Here is a 17,594-nt window from a genome sequence, read left to right on the forward strand (position 1 = left end):
TGTCCACACACGCAGTGAACCTGATGGAAGGATTTACAGCTCATTTCCCCTCGCGACTGGACCACTGGAGGCTGGGCAGGCGTGCCATTGGACTTGAATAACATTGTCAAGGTATGTTTCCATTGTGAGTTCTCTGTCTGGGCCAAGTGAGCACAGTGATTTGATTTTAGATCAGACCTTTCATGTTCTTTGCAGGAACGAGATTATGGCTTGTTACCTCTGGGGGTGCTATGAGTTGGGGGCTATGTGTGCTTGTTTAAACTACAGAGTGGGCTGTAATCCAGTGTCAGGGAACAACACCTGCCCATTTGGAGCTAAAACACCCAGAACTGGGGAGAAGGCTTTTGGAGTGCCAGGGTGACTGGGCAACAGCAGACTTGGGAGCTTTTGGTCTGTCTTCCTGGAAAGATTATGTCAAAGAGACAGGCAAGGTTCCTATGTAGGCATGCTGCCTTTTTGAGGAGTTTAATTTCGGAGAGATTTAGCCAACAATACCTTCAACTCTCTGAAGTAACTGACACCTTGATACAGGGATTGATCAGCTTATGGCATTACTGTTTGGAAGTCCCTTATGTTTATTGTGTATTTGAAAGGGTAAAATTCCTTTGATCTGTCTGCCAAAAAAAAAAAAAACCCTAATTAAATAAGATTAATTTTTTGTTGTTTTTAGCTATGTGTATTTCTTTTTTTTTTATTTTTATTTTTTCAAACTGATGCAAAATATTTATTCCACGTTAGTTATTTTATGCAGTAGTTTTTCCCCTCAACAGACTTGTGGTAACCACATCTTTTAAATCTGTAAATAATGTTATCAAAATAATCTTAATCTTTGAATCTCACAAAAATTCATATTTTACAATCCACCCTGAATATCAAGGCTGCAAGAATAACATTTCCTATATCCAAATATTTTACAGCTGTACCCAAAAAAAAGGAAAAAAAAAAACCCAAACAAAAACAACCACATATGCTTGGTTAAGGGCTAAGTTACCCAGCAGCCAAAAATAAAATAAAATATCCAAATTATTAGCATTAATTTAATACAATTATAACTTCAATAGTCACTTTGTCATTGACAATGATTGTGTGAGCACAGGCTGGGTGCCCAGGGCTGGGAGCAGAAGCTGTTGAGCAGCGCAGCGCCCCTCCCTGCATCTTTGCCTGCACAGCTCCCACTTGTGCACAGCCCAACAGGTACTGTGTGTGCTTAAAAATTCCCACCACACAAATGTCTACTGAGCAGATAACAGGGAAGAACAACAAAAGCTAAGCAGGACAATGGCTCTGTCTTTGGGATATGACTATTTCCCTTGTGCACGAAGTATTCAACAACAGAAGAAAGGAAAGAACTTTATATTCTCTAACACAAGGCCGAGCTCAGCGGGGCAGGGCAGCTGCGAGCATTTCTACTTCTACTTCCAGGCGTCGTCGTCTGACGTCTCGCTGCTGCTTGTTTCCGTGTCTGAGTCCTCACACTCTGCAATGCAAGTGCTTCTCCATGGGGAGAACAGGCTGGAACTACGGCCTTGTAAGAAGCCATTCTTTACAAACCCGTTCCTTCGTAGCTGTTCTGTTCTCGTGTGAAACTCCTTGAGTTCATCCTCTGTGAGTGGGAGGCAACTCTCATCATTTTCAGGATACTCCTGCCACCCCATTGCTTTCAATAACCTGTGCTCTGCTTCTAGAGAGTGTGACAGGACCTCCCTCTCCTCTACCATGGGTAGAGAAAGCCCGTTCTGAAGACAACCTTGTTCTCCATTTTCCTTTGGTTCAGGTGTGTGGCTGCCCTCCAATCTTAGCCCCTCCAGCTTGTCACAGTCTCTACTTTGGGAGCAGTCTTCATTGCGCTCATCCTTCAGAGTCTTCAGGAACTCGCTCTTCCTGTCTGTGGTTCGTCGGGTCAATTTGGTCAGGCGAGAGGAGCTGATCTCTATCGGAGGGGTAGTACTGGAGGGACTCTCTTTGGGAGCGTTGAGAACTACACCAGCAGCTAGTACCACTGGTTTAGTAACAGAAACTGGATTGGTCAAAGCAGCCTCCCGGCTGGAGGAAAGTGATCCAGGTTTGTGTTCCATTCTGTTAGCTTTCCATGCGTTGGGCTTAGAGGGAGGTGGTGCAGGCTTGGGAACCAAGTTCTTATAAACACTCGGGACCATGGTTGACACTTTGTTCCCATTTGCATGGTGGGATCCTGAGGTAAATGCAGCGGAAAAGGCAGCAGCAGGATCCTCTTTGGAAATTTTTTTGATGACTAGCATCTTTGAGGGTTGCTTGGCACTAGGTGGATTTTCCCACACTCCAGAAGGGGTCCCAATAGGTCTGCATGGCTGATTCTGTTTGCCAGCTTCTGGATTCAAAGAAGGGAAGTCTTCCTCTTCAAACTGCAACTTTTCTACTTTATCCTCTTTTTTCTCTTCCCTAATTTCAGTTGGTGTTTTTTCTTGAAAGGCATAGCCTTTCCGGGAATGGAAGCTGCCATTCCAGTGTCGGTGGTTTCCTGTACTACCTCCACCACGTTGGCTCATGCCATCATGACCTCGGGAAGAGCCATGCCAACCAGACAGATTCCCTGTGGTTCCGGCATACGCTCCCTTAGAGACACCAGAGTCAACAGAATCATGGCGGAATAGGGAGGGCTGGTGCCAAGAATCTCCTGTAGTCCGCAGAGGTCCATTGTTAAAAAAGCCATCAGAGGAATTATGTCTACGACGGCTTATTCCAAATCTACCTTCTCCACGGGATAGGTGCTCTCCGTGTTTGTCAAAGGTGGCTGTAGATGACTTAGCTGACTGTGGCGTTGAAAAATTTAGCCAAGCAGGAACAAAGTCATGCTGCGCCATTTAGGTCCAGTGTCTTTTCAGCAAGTTGAGGCATCCAACCTCATGGCCAGGATCCTCAGAGTGTCACCTCTGTGGTCCTGTATCCAAGTTGCCACCTGTATCTTCCACGAGGTTTTCTTGTAAAAAGGGTCTAAAATAGCCTGGGCAGCAGCACGCCTTGTGATGAAGCACAAAGAAGCCCAGCTCTGTGTGGCCCACCCTCTGAATCCTCTCAATCGCTCATCCTCAATACCTAGTTCCCAACACTTTTCCACAGGGGGAAGGGGAAGGGGAAGGGGGAAGGGGAACATTAAAAGTTATTTGTTACATTTAAAAAAGGGGGGAAAGGGGGAAAAGCTATGTCTATGTTCACCTCATTCAACTTCCTTGAGTAATGGCACTATAATGTTGCTTAAATAGGCAAAACATGGACATCTGCACAGGGAGTGCAAACACTGTTCATAACAAGGTCATGGCTAAAAAGACAAGTGGTCTCAGGTGTGAACAGGAAATGTCATCAGGGTGACAGGTCAAAACTGTATAGTAAAGCACTGGGATAGAGCTTCTGCACAACCAGTTCCAGTGGCACAATATCCACAACAAAAGCTTTTAAAACAGAAATCTCATTATCATACACAACTGCTTAAAGCAGTGTGCAGATAAATGCTTTCATTGGTTTTAACCTTCAAAATCTAAAGATATAAGTAGTCTTGTTTTGTTTTTTGTAAAAGGAATCCAACAGAAACTTGATATATTTTTCCTGCCACAGAATAGCAGCTTTCAAGGCAAATGTCTTGGTATAAAGCTCCTAAATATATATCCTATTTCTTTGGTCTTTACTATTTATACATTCAAAGCAAAATTATAAGTAGAAAACGTAAGGGTCAAGGAGAAAGAGAATTCCAAAATGAGGTTTTCTTCTTATTAATTTTCTGTATTTCACTTGTTCTCCTCTTTCCCAAAAACTGAACTGTGCTTCCAGAAGTGATATGAAGAATCTTCTATTGCTTTATTGAAGAAATCACTTTCTAATTTGGGTCCATCTCCATCATTACACAAACATTAAAAAGGCCACTTGAGTCTGCAAATCCGGCAGCGGCGGGGCTACGGTCAAGGACAACTCTCGGCGTCTAAGGACGCGTCCCCAGCTTCTCCGACCAGCAGAGGTGACTAGCCCACAACCATAACAAAGCTCTTCCCAAAATGGCTGCCCGGCCCACAAGGCCCAGCGCTATGTGTATTTCTATCTGTCTGTTATGGTGTATGGGTATGTGCAGATGGGTACAGGTTATCTGTAGAGGTCAGAAGACAGTGTCAGACCCCTGCACCTGAAGTTATAGGTCATTCTGAGAGATGTGGGTGCTGGGTACCAAACATAGGTCCTTTGCAAGAGCAGTATGTATGTGGCTTTTTGTTTGTGAGACAGAGTTTCCCTGTGTATCCCTGGTTGTTCTGGAACTTGCTCTGTAGATCAGGCCTCCCGAGTGCTGGGATTTAAAGGCGTGTGCTACCACTGCCCAGCTTTGGTGTCTTTTAGATTTATTTTATGTGTACCAGTGTTTTGTTTGGATGTATGTACACCATGTGTGCCTGGTGCCCCCAGAAGCCATAGGAGGGCATTGAACCCCCTAAAACTGGAGTCATGGCTCGCTGTGAGCCGCATACTTAAACCTGGGTCTTCTTTGAGAAAAGCCTTTGAGCTACTACCGCTCACTCTACCCCTGGTCTGCACTTCCCTTTTTTCTCTTAGGTCCCTATCTGGCACTGGTGATGCTGACGTCACACAGTGAGCCTGGCAGTGTTCTCTTCCACTCTATTTCAATGAGCATCGGCATCAATTCCCTCCTCTAAGATCTGGTAGGATTCGGTGGTGACTCCATCGGAAACTGTAACCTTATTTGAAAAGAAGATCTTCATACGAATGTTATCAAGTCCCTGGGCTCCAGCCAATGTTTGGCTGTGGGTCTCTGTATCCACAAATCTACTAAATTACTTTTGACATAAAAATCTGTTTTAGAGGGGGCTGGAGAGATGGCTCAGCGGTTAAGAGCTCTCACTGCTCTTCCAGAGGTCCTAAGTTCAATTCCCAGCAACCACATGGTGACTCACGTCCATCTGTAATGAGAACTGATGCCCTCTTCTGGTGTGTCTGAAGACAGCTACAGTGTACTCATATAGATAAAAAATAAATAAGTCTTTAAAAATCTGTTTTGGAGTTACCTTCTGACAGGTGTAGAACTGTGTGGGTGTACAAATACATGTGCACACACATGTATATGTGCACACATATACATGTGCACATACACATATACATGCATGTGCACACACATACATACACGTGCACACACATATATACACACATGTGCACATACATATGCATGTGCACACACATATACACACATGTGCACACACACATACATGTGCACACACATATATACATACATGTGTACCCATATAGACATGTACACAAACATACATCACACATATGATTTACTAGGTTAGCTCATATGATTAGTATGAAGAGTATAACCATGACTGTCTGCATGCTGGTGAGCCAGTAGCCACTTAGTCCAAGGAGACAGAAACCTCAGAACAAGTGGAACCAGTGATGGTATGCCTACTATGAACCAGTGATGCAGTCCTACTATGAGGCTGAGGGCCTTGGAAGCTCTCTGTACAGTGGAGGGGGGTAGAGAAGATGGAGTCTGAAGTCCGTGCCAAGGGCAGCAGTGGGTGCACCATCTCAGGAGGAGTGGAGCTTACGTTCACTTCCTTATCCCACCCTTTTGCTCCCTTCAGGCTCCTGGCCTGTCAGTGCCACCCGCATTCAGGAAGGGTCCTCTTCCCTCAGCTGGTGTGTGGCATGTCGACTGTCCTGGAGATGCCTACACAGACACACATGGAGGGTGCTTTACTCATCTCCCAGGTATCTCTTGATTCAGCCAATTGATGATCATTAGCAGAGTCTTTAGTGAGCCCTCAGTGGAACCTTTGCGTCTACAGAAAGGGGCTTGCCTTAGTATCCTTGGTATCCGAGATTTTATAGTTGTTCTTGGTATGACTTATGAAAAGTATGGCTTCAGTGTAGACACATAGCTCAGTACGTGGGGCTTCGTACAGAAGGAAATGGGAGAGGAGTATTTTCACAAGCCTGACAGCCTGAATCCCATCCCTAGGATCGGAATGGTAGAAGGAAAGAATCAAGTCTTATCGTCATTATCAGACCTTTACATTTGTACTGCACATGCCTGTGCTCACACAATGCCATCCACTCACACAGACACGCAAACACATAACTAACATAGTAAAGTTTTTAAAAGACCACGTAGTAATACTCAGATGGAAATGTCATCAGTGCCAGGTGTTGTTCACAGAAAGGGTCAGAGAATAGTTCTGTTGTTTCTAGGCCTTTCCTTCTTATACCTATGATTAAAAAAGTAACCTCTATTACATCACCTTGCAGGACATATTAGTACGGCCAGTTGACTTCTATGGAAGCAGAGTCTTGAAATGGAGATGAACATATTTAACATGTAGTCAGTTTGGTATCAAGAGTTGTGGGGGGGTTGGGGATTTAGCTCAGTGGTAGAGCACTTGCCTAGCAAGCGCAAGGCCCTGGGTTCGGCCCCAGCTCCGAGAAAAAAAAAAAAAGAAAAAAGAAAAAAAGAAAAGAAAAAAAAAAAAGAGTTGTGGGAATTAACATCTCTGGAAGGGTAGAGGCGAGATTCCAGCATTACACAGTGTATGGTTCCTAAATCTGTATTTTTTTTAAAAAGATGGATTTATTATATATGAGTACTCTGTAGCTGTCTTCAGACACACCAGAAGAGGGCATCAGATCTCATTACAGATGGTTGTGAGCACCATGTGGTTGCTGGGATTTGAACTTAGGACCTGTGGAAGAACAATCAATGCTCTTAACCATTGAGCCACCTCTCCAGCCCTAGCCTGATCTTCTTATTGGAAAAGAAGAACTATATCTCTTTTATTCCTTGCTAGCATGTTCTAAATTTGGCTAGAACCAAATTTATACTTGTTCTCTCAAGTCTTGCTTCCAGTCCAGTATTCCTAGTTTGTCCAAGTTTCTCATCTCATTGGTGTTCTATCTCATTGGTGAAGTTCTAAATGTTGAGGCCATGTGGGGACATCCCCTTTCCACGGGCTATACATTTAATTAACCACTGGGCTCTGTTTAATTTTTTTTCATCTTTATTAACTTGAGTATTTCTTATTTACATTTCAATTGTTATCCCCCTTCCCGGTTTCCCGGCCAACATCCCCCTAATCCCTCCCCTTCCCTTCTCTATGGGTGTTCCCCTCCCCATAATCCCCTATTACCGCTGTCCCCCCAACAATCACATTCACTGGGGGTTCAGTCTTGGCAGGACCAAGGGCTTCCCCTTCCACTGGTGATCTTACTAGGATATTCATTGCTACCTATGAGGTTGGAGCCCAGGGTCAGTCCATGTATAGTCTTTGGGTAGTGGCTTAGTCCCTGGAAGCTCTGGTTGTTGGCATTGTTGTTCATATGGGGTCTCAAGCCCCTTCAAGCTCTTTCAGTCCTTTCTAAGATTCCTTCAATGAGGGTCCCGTTCTCAGTTCAGTGGTTTAATGATGGCATTTGCCTATGTATTTGCTGTATTCTGGCTGTGTCTCTCAGGAGAGATCTACATGCGGTTCCTGTCGGTCTGCACTTCTTTGCTTCGTCCATCTTGTCTAATTGGGTGGCTGTATATGTATGGGCCACATGTGGGGCAGGCTCTGAACCGGGTGTTCCTTCTGCCTCTGTTCTAAACTTTGCCTCTTTATTCCCTCCCAAGGGTATTCTTGTAACCCTTTTAAAGAAGGAGTGAAACATTTGCATTTTGGTCATCCTTCTTGACTTTCATGTGTTCTGTTCATCTAGGGTAATTCGAGCATTTGGGCTAATATCCACTTATCAATGAGTGCATACCAGGTGTGTTTTTCTGTGATTGGGTTACCTCACTCAGGGTGATATTTTCCAGTTCCATCCATTTGCCTATGAATTTCATAAAGTCATTGTTTTTGATAGCTGAGTAATATTCCATTGTGTAGATGTACCACATTTTCTGTATCCATTACTCTGTTGAAGGGCATCTGGGTTCTTTCCAGCTTCTGGCTATTATAAGGCTGCTATGAACATAGTGGAGCATATGTCTTTGTTATATGTTGGGGCATCTTTTGGGTATATGCCCAAGAGAGGTATAGATGGGTCCTCAGGTAGTTCAATGTCCAATTTTCTGAGGAACCTCCAGACTGATTTCCAGAATGGTTTTACCAGTCTGCAATCCCACCAACAATGGAGGAGTGTTCCTCTTTCTCCACATCCTCGCCAGCATTTGCTGTCACCTGAGTTTTTGATCTTAGCCATTCTCACTGATGTGAGATGAAATCTCAGGGTTGTTTTGATTTGCATTTCCCCTATGACTAAAGATGTTGAATATTTCTTTAGGTGTTTCTCAGCCATTCGGCATTCCTCGGCTGTGAATTCTTTGTTTAGCTCTGAACCCCATTTTTTTTCTTTTCTTTTTTTCGGAGCTGGGGACCGAACCCAGGGCCTTGCGCTTCCTAGGCAAGCGCTCTACCACTGAGCTAAATCCCCAACCCCTGCTTTGCAGTTTTATGAGATCCCATTTGTCGATTCTTGATCTTAGAGCATAAGGCGTTGGTGTTTTGTTCAGGAAATTTTCTCCAGTGCCCATGTGTTCAAGATGCTTCCCCACTTTTTCTTCTATTAGTTTGAGTGTATCTGGTTTGATTTGAAGGTCCTTGATCCACTTGGACTTAAGCTTTGTACAGAGTGATAAGCATGGATCGATAACCATTTGCTGAAAATGCTATCTTTTTTCCATTGGATGGTTTTGGCTCCTTTGTTAAAAATCAAGTGACCATAGGTGTGTGGGATCATTTCTGGGTCTTCAATTCTATTCCACTGGTCTATCTGTCTGTCTCTGTACCAATACCATGCAGTTTTTATCACTATTGCTCTGTAATACTGCTTGAGTTCAGAATAGTGATTCCCCCAGAAGTCCTTTCATTGTTGAGGATAATTTTAGCTATTCTGGGTTTTTTGTTATTCCAGATGAATTTGCAAATTGTTCTGTCTAACTCTCTGAAGAATTGGATTGGTATTTTGGTGGGGATTGCATTGAATCTGTAGATCGCTTTTGGTAAAATGACCATTTTTACTATATTAATTCTGCCAATCCATGAGCATGGGAGATCTTTCCATCTTCTGAGGTCTTCTTCAATTTCTTTCTTCAGAGGCTTGAAGTTCTTATCATACAGATCTTTTATTTGCTTGGTTAATGTCACACTGAGGTATTTTATATTATTTGGGGCTATTATGAAGGGTGTCGTTTTCCTAATTTCTTTCTTGGCTTGTTTATCTTTTGTGTAGAGGAAGGCTACTGATTTATTTGAGTTAATTTTATACCCAGCCACTTTCCTGAAGTTGTTTATCAGGTTTAGTAGTTCTCTGGTGGAACTTTTGGGATCGCTTAAATATACTATCATATCGTCTGCAAATAGTGATATTTTGACTTCTTCTTTTCCAATCTGTATGCCCTTGATCTCCTTTTGTTGTCTGATTGCTCTGGCTAGAACTTCAAGAACTATATTGAATAAGTAGGGTGAGAGTGGGCAGCCTTGTCTAGTCACTGATTTTAGTGGGATTGCTTCAAGTTTCTCTCCATTTAGTTTAATGTTAGCAACTGGTTTGCTGTATATGGCTTTTACTATGTTTAGGTATGGGCCTTGAATTCCTATTCTTTCCAGGACTTTTATCATGAAGGGGTGTTGAATTTTGTCAAAATGCTTTCTCAGCATCTAATGAAATGATCATGTGGTTTTGTTCTTTCAGTTTGTTTATATAATGGATTATGTTGATGGTTTTCCGTATATTAAACCACCCCTGCATGCCTGGGATGAAGCCTACTTGACCATGATGGATGATTGTTTTGATGTGCTCTTGGATTCGGTTTGCCAGAATTTTATTGAGTATTTTGCGTCGATATTCATAAGGGAAATTGATCTGAAGTTCTCTTTCTTTGTTGGGTGTTCGTGTGGTTTAGGTATAAGAGTAATTGTGGCTTCATAGAAGGTATTCGGTAGTGATCCATCTGTTTCAATTTTGTGGAATAGTTTGGATAATATTGGTATGAGGTTTTCTATGAAGGTCTGATAGAATTCTGCACTAAACCCGTCTGGACCTGGGCTCTTTTTGGTTGGGAGACCTTTAATGACTGTTTCTATTTCCTTAGGAGTTATGGGGTTGTTTAACTGGTTTATCTGTTCCTGATTTAACTTCGGTACCTGGTATCTGTCTAGGAAATTGTCCATTTCCTGCAGATTTTCAAGTTTTGTTGAATATAGGCTTTTGTAGTAGGATCTGATGATTTTTTGAATTTCCTCTGATTCTGTAGTTATGTCTCCCTTTTCATTTCTGATTTTGTTAATTTGGACATACTCTCTGTGTCCTCTCATTAGTCTGGCTAAGGGTTTATCTATCTTGTTGACTTTCTCAAAGAACCAGCTTTTGGTTCTGTTGACTCTTTGTATGGTCCTTTTTGTTTCTACTTGGTTGATTTCAGTTCTGAGTTTGATTATTTCCTTCCTTCTACTCCTCCTGGGTGTATTTGCTTCTTTTTGTTCTAGAGTTTTTCGGTGTGCTGTCAAGCTGCTGATATATGCTCTCTCCTGTTTCTTTCTGCAGGCACTCAGAGCTATGAGTTTTCCTCTTAGCACAGCTTTCATTGTGTCCCATAAGTTTGGGTATGTTGTACCTTCATTTTCATTAAATTCTAAGAAGCCTTTAATTTTTTTCTTTATTTCTTCTTTGACCAGGTTATCATTGAATAGAGCATTGTTCAACTTCCATGTATATGTGGGCGTTCTTCCCTTATTGTTGTTGAAGACCAGCTTTAGCCTGTGGTGGTCTGATAGGACACATGGGATTATTTCTATCTTCCTGTATCTATTGAGGCCTGTTTTATGACCTATTATATGGTCTATTTTGGAGAAAGTACCATGAGGTGGTGAGCAGAAGGTATATCCTTTTGTTTTAGGATAGAATGTTCTATAAATCTGTTAAGTCCATTTGGTTCATGACTTCTCTTAGTCTGTCTATGTCTATGTTTAATTTCTGTTTCCATGATCTGTCCATTGATGAGAGTGGGGTGTTGAAATCTCCTGCTATTATTGTGTGAGGTGCAATGTGTGCTTTGAGCTTTAATAATGTTTCTTTTATGTATGTAGGTGCACTTGTATTTGGAGCATAGATATTTAGGATTGAGAGTTCATCTTGGTGGATTTTTCCTTTGATGAATATGAAGTGTCCTTCCTTATCTTTTTTGATGACTCTTAGTTGCAAATTGATTTTATTCGATATTAGAATGGCTACTCCAGTTTGCTTCTTCAGACCATTTGCTTGAAAAGTTGTTTTCCAGCCTTTCACTCTGAGGTAGTGTCTGTCTTTGTCTCTGAGGTGTGTTTCCTGTAGGCAGCAGAATGCAGGGTCCCCATTGTTTATCTAGTTTGTTAATCTATGTCTTTTTATTGGGGAGTTGAGTTGATTGATGTTGAGAGATATTAAGGAATAACGATTGTTGCTTCCTGTTATATTCATATTTGGATGTGAGGTTATGTTTGTGTGCTTTTCTTCTCTTTGTTTTGTTGCCAAGACGATTACTTTCTTGCTTCTTCTAGGGTGTAGCTTGCCTCCTTATGTTGGACTTTACCATTTATTATCCTTTGTAGGGCTGGATTTGTAGAAAGATATTGTGTAAATTTGTTTTTGTCATGGAATATCTTGGTTTCTCCATCTATATCAATTGAGAGTTTTGCAGGATACAGTAATCTGAGATGGCATTTGTGTTCTCTTAGGGTCTGTATGACATCTGTCCAGGATCTTCTGGCTTTCATAGTCTCTGGTGGGAAGTCTGGTGTGATTCTTATAGGTCTGCCTTTATATGTTACTTGACCTTTTCCCCTTACTGCTTTTAATATTCTTTCTTTGTTTTGTGCATTTGGTGTTTTGACTATTATGTGATGGGAGGAGTTTCTTTTCTGGTCCAATCTATTTGGAGTTCTGTAGGCTTCTTGTATGCTTATGGGTATCTCCTTCTTTACGTTAGGGAAGTTTTCTTCTATGATTTTGTTGAAGATATTTACTGGTCCTTTGAGCTGGGAGTCTTCACTCTCTTCTATACCTATTATCCTCAGGTTTGATCTTCTCATTGAGTCCTGGATTTCCTGTATGTTTTGGACCAGTAGCTTTTTCCGTTTTACATTATCTTTGACAGTTGTGTCGATGATTTCTATGGAATCTTCTGCTCCTGAGATTCTCTCTTCTATCTCTTGTATTCTGTTGGTGATGCTCGTATCTACGGCTCCTTGTCTCTTCCTTTGGTTTTCTATATCCAGGGTTGTTTCCATGTGTTCTTTCTTGATTGCTTCTATTTCCATTTTTAATTCCTTCACCTGTTTGTGTTTTCCTGGAATTCTTTCAGGGATTTTTGTGATTCCTCTCTATAGGCTTCTACTTGTTTATTTATGTTTTCCTGTGTTTCTCTAAGGGAGTTCTTCATGTCTTTCTTGAAGTCCTCCATCATCATGATCAAATGTGATTTTAAATTAGATCTTGCTTTTCTGGTGTGTTTGGATATTCAGTGTTTGCTTTGGTGGGAGTATTGGGTTCCGATGATGCCATGTAGTCTTGGTTTCTGTTGCTTGGGTTCCTGCGCTTGCCTCTCGTCATCAGATTGTCTCTGGTGTTACCTTGTTCTGCTATTTCTGACAGTGGCTAGACTGTCCTATAAGCCTGTGTGTCAGGAGTGCTGTAGACCTGTTTTCCTGTTTTCTTTCAGCCAGTTATGGGAACAGAGTGTTCTGTTTTCGGGCGTGTAGTCTTTCCTGTCTACTGGTCTTCAGCTGTTCCTGTGGGCCTGTGTCCTGAGTACACCAGGCAGGTCGCTTGGAGCAGAAAAGTTGGTCTTACCTGTGGTCCTGTGGCTGAAGTGGCTCTTGGGTGGCTGCTTTTGAGCTCTCCATGAGGGCGGCAATCAGAGGGCCTGCACCACCTTTTCCCTGGCCCCCGTGCACCAGGGTCCCAGATGGCGTTAGGTGTTTTCCTCTGGAGTCAGAAATGTGGGCAGAGTGTAGTCTCTTCTGGCTTCCCAGGCGTGTCTGCCCCTCTGAAGGTTTAGCTCTCCCTGCCACAGGATTTGGGTTCAGGGAGATTTTGATCAGCCTTCAGATCCTCAATTTGACTCTCAACATTTCCCAACACTTGCCTCTCCCTCATAACGAACACTGTTATTCTGTGGGTTGTTTGTTTGTAACCAGTAGCTCCTTCAATGGTACTTTCCTTTTAATGTCTCCTGAACAATATTGTCAGAAAGATTTTTTAAACACGTGGACTGATTGCATTTCTCCTGAGCTCAGATGTGTTTGATAAACGTTGTGGTGGCACATACTTGTGACTGCAGAGCTTGGAAGGCTGAGGCAGGCAGATGCCAAGTTTGATGGGTTACAAAGTGTGACCCCGAAACAGACTGACACAGTTTTTTTTTTCTTTTGTTTTTTTCAGAGCTGGGGACCGAACCCAGGGCCCACTGAGCTAAATCCCCAATCCCTGACACAGTTTTTAATGACTTCTTATAGAAAAATAAAACAAAGGGAACAGGCATGCGGACTCGTCATTTGACACCTTATTTGTCTTGTCTTATCCATTCCTTCTCTCTAGCTTAACCTTGCAGTAATCGAACTGGCTGCTTTCTCATAATGTATCATGTTGTGACGGGGCGGGGGTGGGGTGGGGTGGTGTGTGTCAGGCTGTTCTGCCTGACAGCTTACTGGCTTATGTGCTCTGCTTCCTGACTTCTTCCTTCATGAAGGCTGCCCACCTAGTCTAACAGTCATCCTGTCGATTTCACCACTGTGCTTTGTGCCTTATTATTTATTTATTAAGTTATTAAGTATTGAATTCTGCCTCCCAGTGCTAACCTAGGACTGCAGGCACCACCACTGAGAGTTCCACTTTAAATGTGCTTGCAAACTTAGATTCTCTCCGTCTCTTCCCAAGACTCCCTTCTCTTTCCCTCGCCTCTCTCTCTCTCTCTTTTTTAAAGATTTTATTTATTTTATGTATGTGAGTACACTGTAGCTGTCTTCAGACACACCAGAAGAGGGCATCAGATCCCCGTTACAGATGGTTGTGAGCCACCATGCAGTTGCTGGGATTTGAACTCAGGACCTCTGGAAGAACAGTCAGTGCTCTTAACCGCTGAACCATCTCTCCACCCAGCCTCTCTCTTTGTAGATGAGGATGATCTTGAATTTCTGATCCTCCTGCCTCCACCTCTAGTGTTGGGGTTACAGGAGGGCATGTTTTTATGCCTGAGTTTATGTGGTGCTTAAGATTGAAGCCACACGTTTGTGCATGCTACACATGCTACACAAGTACTACACTGAGTGATCTAGAGTCCCAGCAGTAACTCAGATTCCCCCCCCCCCCCCCCCCCCCCCCCCGGAGCTGGGGACGGAACCCAGGGGCTTGAGCTTGCTAGGCAAGTGCTCTACCACTGAGCTAAATCCCCAACCCTGCAACTCGGATTCTTGACTGAAATAAAATCTTGACTTTCAAGATTTAAGAAGTAATCCAGAAAGGGCTGTGGTAGGAAAAGGAACAGCCTCAATCCAGTTTTACAAGTTTCTGAAAACCCAGCAGTGAATGTATTACACTTAAAAAAAATATTGTTTACTCTCCTTTTTGCTTCAGGAGGAATTGACCATTACCTCTTTTGTTATCCTACTCAATGTTACATCTGAATCCTATCCTAGCAGTAACCATGTTTACATTTGTGTCTGAGCATTTGATGTATGAGACATGCCATTCATTATAGGGGAGGGAAAAATAACTTCCCTCTATCCTTCTAAGTTACTTGTTCTGCAAGTTAAATCGGCACAAACCGGATTAGTGGCACTATCTAGGCTGGCTCCAAAGTCCTGGGTTCAAGAGATTCTCCTTGACTCTGCTAAGAGCAGCAGGGACTACAAGTGTGTGCCACCATGCCTGGTCTAGTATGCATGGGAGTCCTACACGATGAAGTCGAAAAGCTAGATGATTAAAGCTCAAGACATACAGAAAGGAACAAGAATTGGAAATTTTAGTAGGTAGCAGAGATAAATGAAGAGAGAGGGAAGGAAATGAAGAGGGAATAATAAGTCGATTCTTTTAGATGGCCTCCCGGGCAAGGTTGTCTACGAATAGCTAAGCTGCCTTTCTGACACAGATACCTTATCAAATTTCCCTTATAAATTTAACCTTGTTACAAAAATGCTGCCTTTTATTTTAGGTAGTGGAGGGGAGCTGAAACGTGCGTGTCAGATGGATATCAATTCTTTTCGTTTAAAAGCAATCAGTGTGCAGAGGGACACATTTTTAGCAAGGCACTTTCCAGGCTTTTACAGTCCTACTTTGAGGTGACGGGTTCCGAGCTTCAGACACCATAACGAATGAACATCATGAGTAAGATAAATACCTAAAGCCCCTAGGTGAGCCTTGCCATTACGCACAGACTGTAAAAAACGCTTTACAAGCCAGCAAAAATGATTGTTTCTAAAACGCTGCATTTTTGCAATCTTCCAGGCGCTTTAATTGTTCTCAGACAGATGGTTAAAGCTCGGCTACCGCACCCGCATATGCTAGGATAAAACCCGACTACAGCGCCAAGAAAAAGATGATTGGCTGTGGGCCCTAGAAGTTACACGGTTCTCCTAGCAAGAGCTGAGAAACCGCTGAATGTTCAGGTTTTGAAATAGGGTTTTTGCATCGTAAAGAAACAAGATTAACCTATCAGGAAGAACCGAGCACATCCAATTACCAATCAAGAGCGGGACAAAAGCCAAAGCCGGAGGATACCCAGGCACCAAAGAGGACGCCACTCTTCAGTCTCTGCCAATAAGACGAGGCAAGGGGCGGGGCAACAAGAGGATCAATTGCCCAAGAAAACAAACAATGTGTAGTACAACTGTCTAAACCTCAGTCCTAAGCTCCGGGTGCGACGGAATGAGCTCCTGAGCAAGGCTCTCATGAGCTGCTTGCCGCTCTTCTAGCCCAAGGATTGTCAGAGCCAGGTTGCTTCTTCCCGGCTCAACAAACGCTTCCTTCCCGCCAGCTCCCACAGGCTCGCAAAAAGCCCGCTGCAACTTTGCGCTACAGTTTACAGGAACAGGGAGTCGCGCGCTACCTGAGGGGGTGGGGCGGCGGCAGTGCGCAGGCGTACACGCCTTGTGGAGGCGAGGCCGAAAAGACTCAATGAACTCTGGGAATTGTATTCTTCGCGCTCGAGGGGGTAGCACAACTCACCAGGCCTCTTGAACTACACTTCCCAGGAGCGCTCGCGACGTCGGGGCGGGCCGTTTGGTTCGTTAATGAGTTCGAGAAAGCCGCGGCGCGGCCCACCAGGTTCCAAAACAAGGAAATGAAGGGAGGAGGCGGGACTGTGGGTGCCTGCGGGAGCCGCCGCCGCCGCCGCGGAGGAGGAGGAGGCGGAGGAGGTGGCTGCCGCGGCCGCCGAGGAGTCCCTTGCTGAAGGCAGACCGCGGAGCGGCGGGCGGCGCGCGCGCGCCCGAGCGACGGCTGTTCGAGAAGTGGAGCGGCGGCGGCGGAGGAGGGACTGAGTGGCGGCGGCCCCCGCGTCCCGGTTTCTCTATGGGGGAAGCAGACAATGGATTATGATTTCAAGGCGAAGCTGGCGGCGGAGCGGGAGCGGGTGGAGGATCTGTTTGAGTACGAAGGGTGCAAAGTGGGACGCGGCACCTACGGGCACGTCTACAAGGCGAGGCGGAAAGATGGGTAAGAGCGCGGGCGGGGAGTGGGCTCGTCCGGTCTCCTCCACTGCTGAGACCCGGAGGGCTGGGTGGGTCGGAGCCCACGGGAAGAGGCGGCGTGGGTCGCAGAGCGACGTCCTGGGGCCAACTCGGAGGCACTGGTGCTGCCGCCCCCCGCTGGCCGGTCGCGCCCCTCCAAGTCGCACAGCGTAGCCCCGTCGGGGGCGTCGGTCCCGCCTGGAGTCACTGTTGCGAGCTTAACAGCGGGCGGCGGGACCCGGTGGAGACCGCGCTTGGAGGTGGAGTTTAGGGGTCTGGTCCCGGGGGGACTCTCGAGGGCTTGGCTGAAGAGTTACCGGTTTGGCCCTGTGCTGGTGACGGTCGTGGTGGAACTTCCAATCGGCGCAGCGCCTTCCCGGGGCGGCGGTTTGAAAGCTCGCGGGGGCGCCTCCCGTCTGGTGGCCCTGCGCTTGGGGTCCTGACTGGCCCCTCTGGTCTGACTTCCTCGACGTTGCCAACCCAGCCTACATCCCTGGTGTTTACCTGGGGACTTCCCGATCCTGCTCCCGATTCCCACACTTTAATATTTTGAATTCAGCACTCTGAAGGTGGACCCTGGAGAGAGATTAGCTCTATATTACAAACTTCAAGTGCTCTCTGGTTGGTTACCTTTCCTGCCTCGTGATTATTTTAGGTAAACCCCTCCCCAGCCCTTATAAGATAGGGTCTCTCTCTGTGCACCCTGGTTAGCCTGCAACTCAGAGATCCGCCTGCCTCTGCCTCTCAAGTACTGTGATTAAAAGGCGTATGCCACCACACTCGGCCCATTTCTCTTTTCTTCAGGAAGAAATCTTGAGTATTAATATTCTCCAGTTCTCATCCTCTGTCAAATGGCTGTGAGCTTTGGTTTATCGAGAACCT

The 17,594-nt window shown here is 44.6% G+C and overlaps 1 protein-coding gene and 1 pseudogene across 25 annotated transcripts in view; one reads left to right on the forward strand and one right to left on the reverse strand.

Moving 5' to 3' along the window:
- Nucleotides 1–17,594, forward strand: part of Cdk19 (cyclin-dependent kinase 19) — a 170,238-nt gene that overhangs the window by 13,711 nt on the left and 138,933 nt on the right. For 5 of the 25 annotated variants that reach the window (XM_087597528.1, XM_087597542.1, XM_087597523.1 and 2 more), the window contains exons 2-4: nucleotides 16–111; nucleotides 1,775–2,062; nucleotides 3,802–3,985. Coding sequence is in view for 2 of the 25 variants with exons in the window: in NM_001107634.1 (NP_001101104.1) it covers nucleotides 16,571–16,698 (128 nt within the window). In the remaining 23 variants the exon portion in view is untranslated. Of the gene's footprint in view, nucleotides 1–15; nucleotides 112–1,774; nucleotides 2,063–3,801; nucleotides 3,986–4,569; nucleotides 4,677–5,618; nucleotides 5,746–16,311; nucleotides 16,699–17,594 lie in introns of those variants that run through there. The other 20 variants (XM_087597544.1, XM_087597531.1, XM_087597526.1 and 17 more) reach the window with 9 other exon arrangements.
- LOC100361476 (vasculin-like protein 1-like) lies at nucleotides 710–3,192 on the reverse strand (annotated as a pseudogene).

Source organism: Rattus norvegicus, chromosome 20, assembly GCF_021556685.1.
Source record: "Rattus norvegicus strain SHRSP/BbbUtx chromosome 20, alternate assembly SHRSP_T2T, whole genome shotgun sequence".
NCBI classification, from domain to species: Eukaryota; Metazoa; Chordata; class Mammalia; order Rodentia; family Muridae; genus Rattus; species Rattus norvegicus.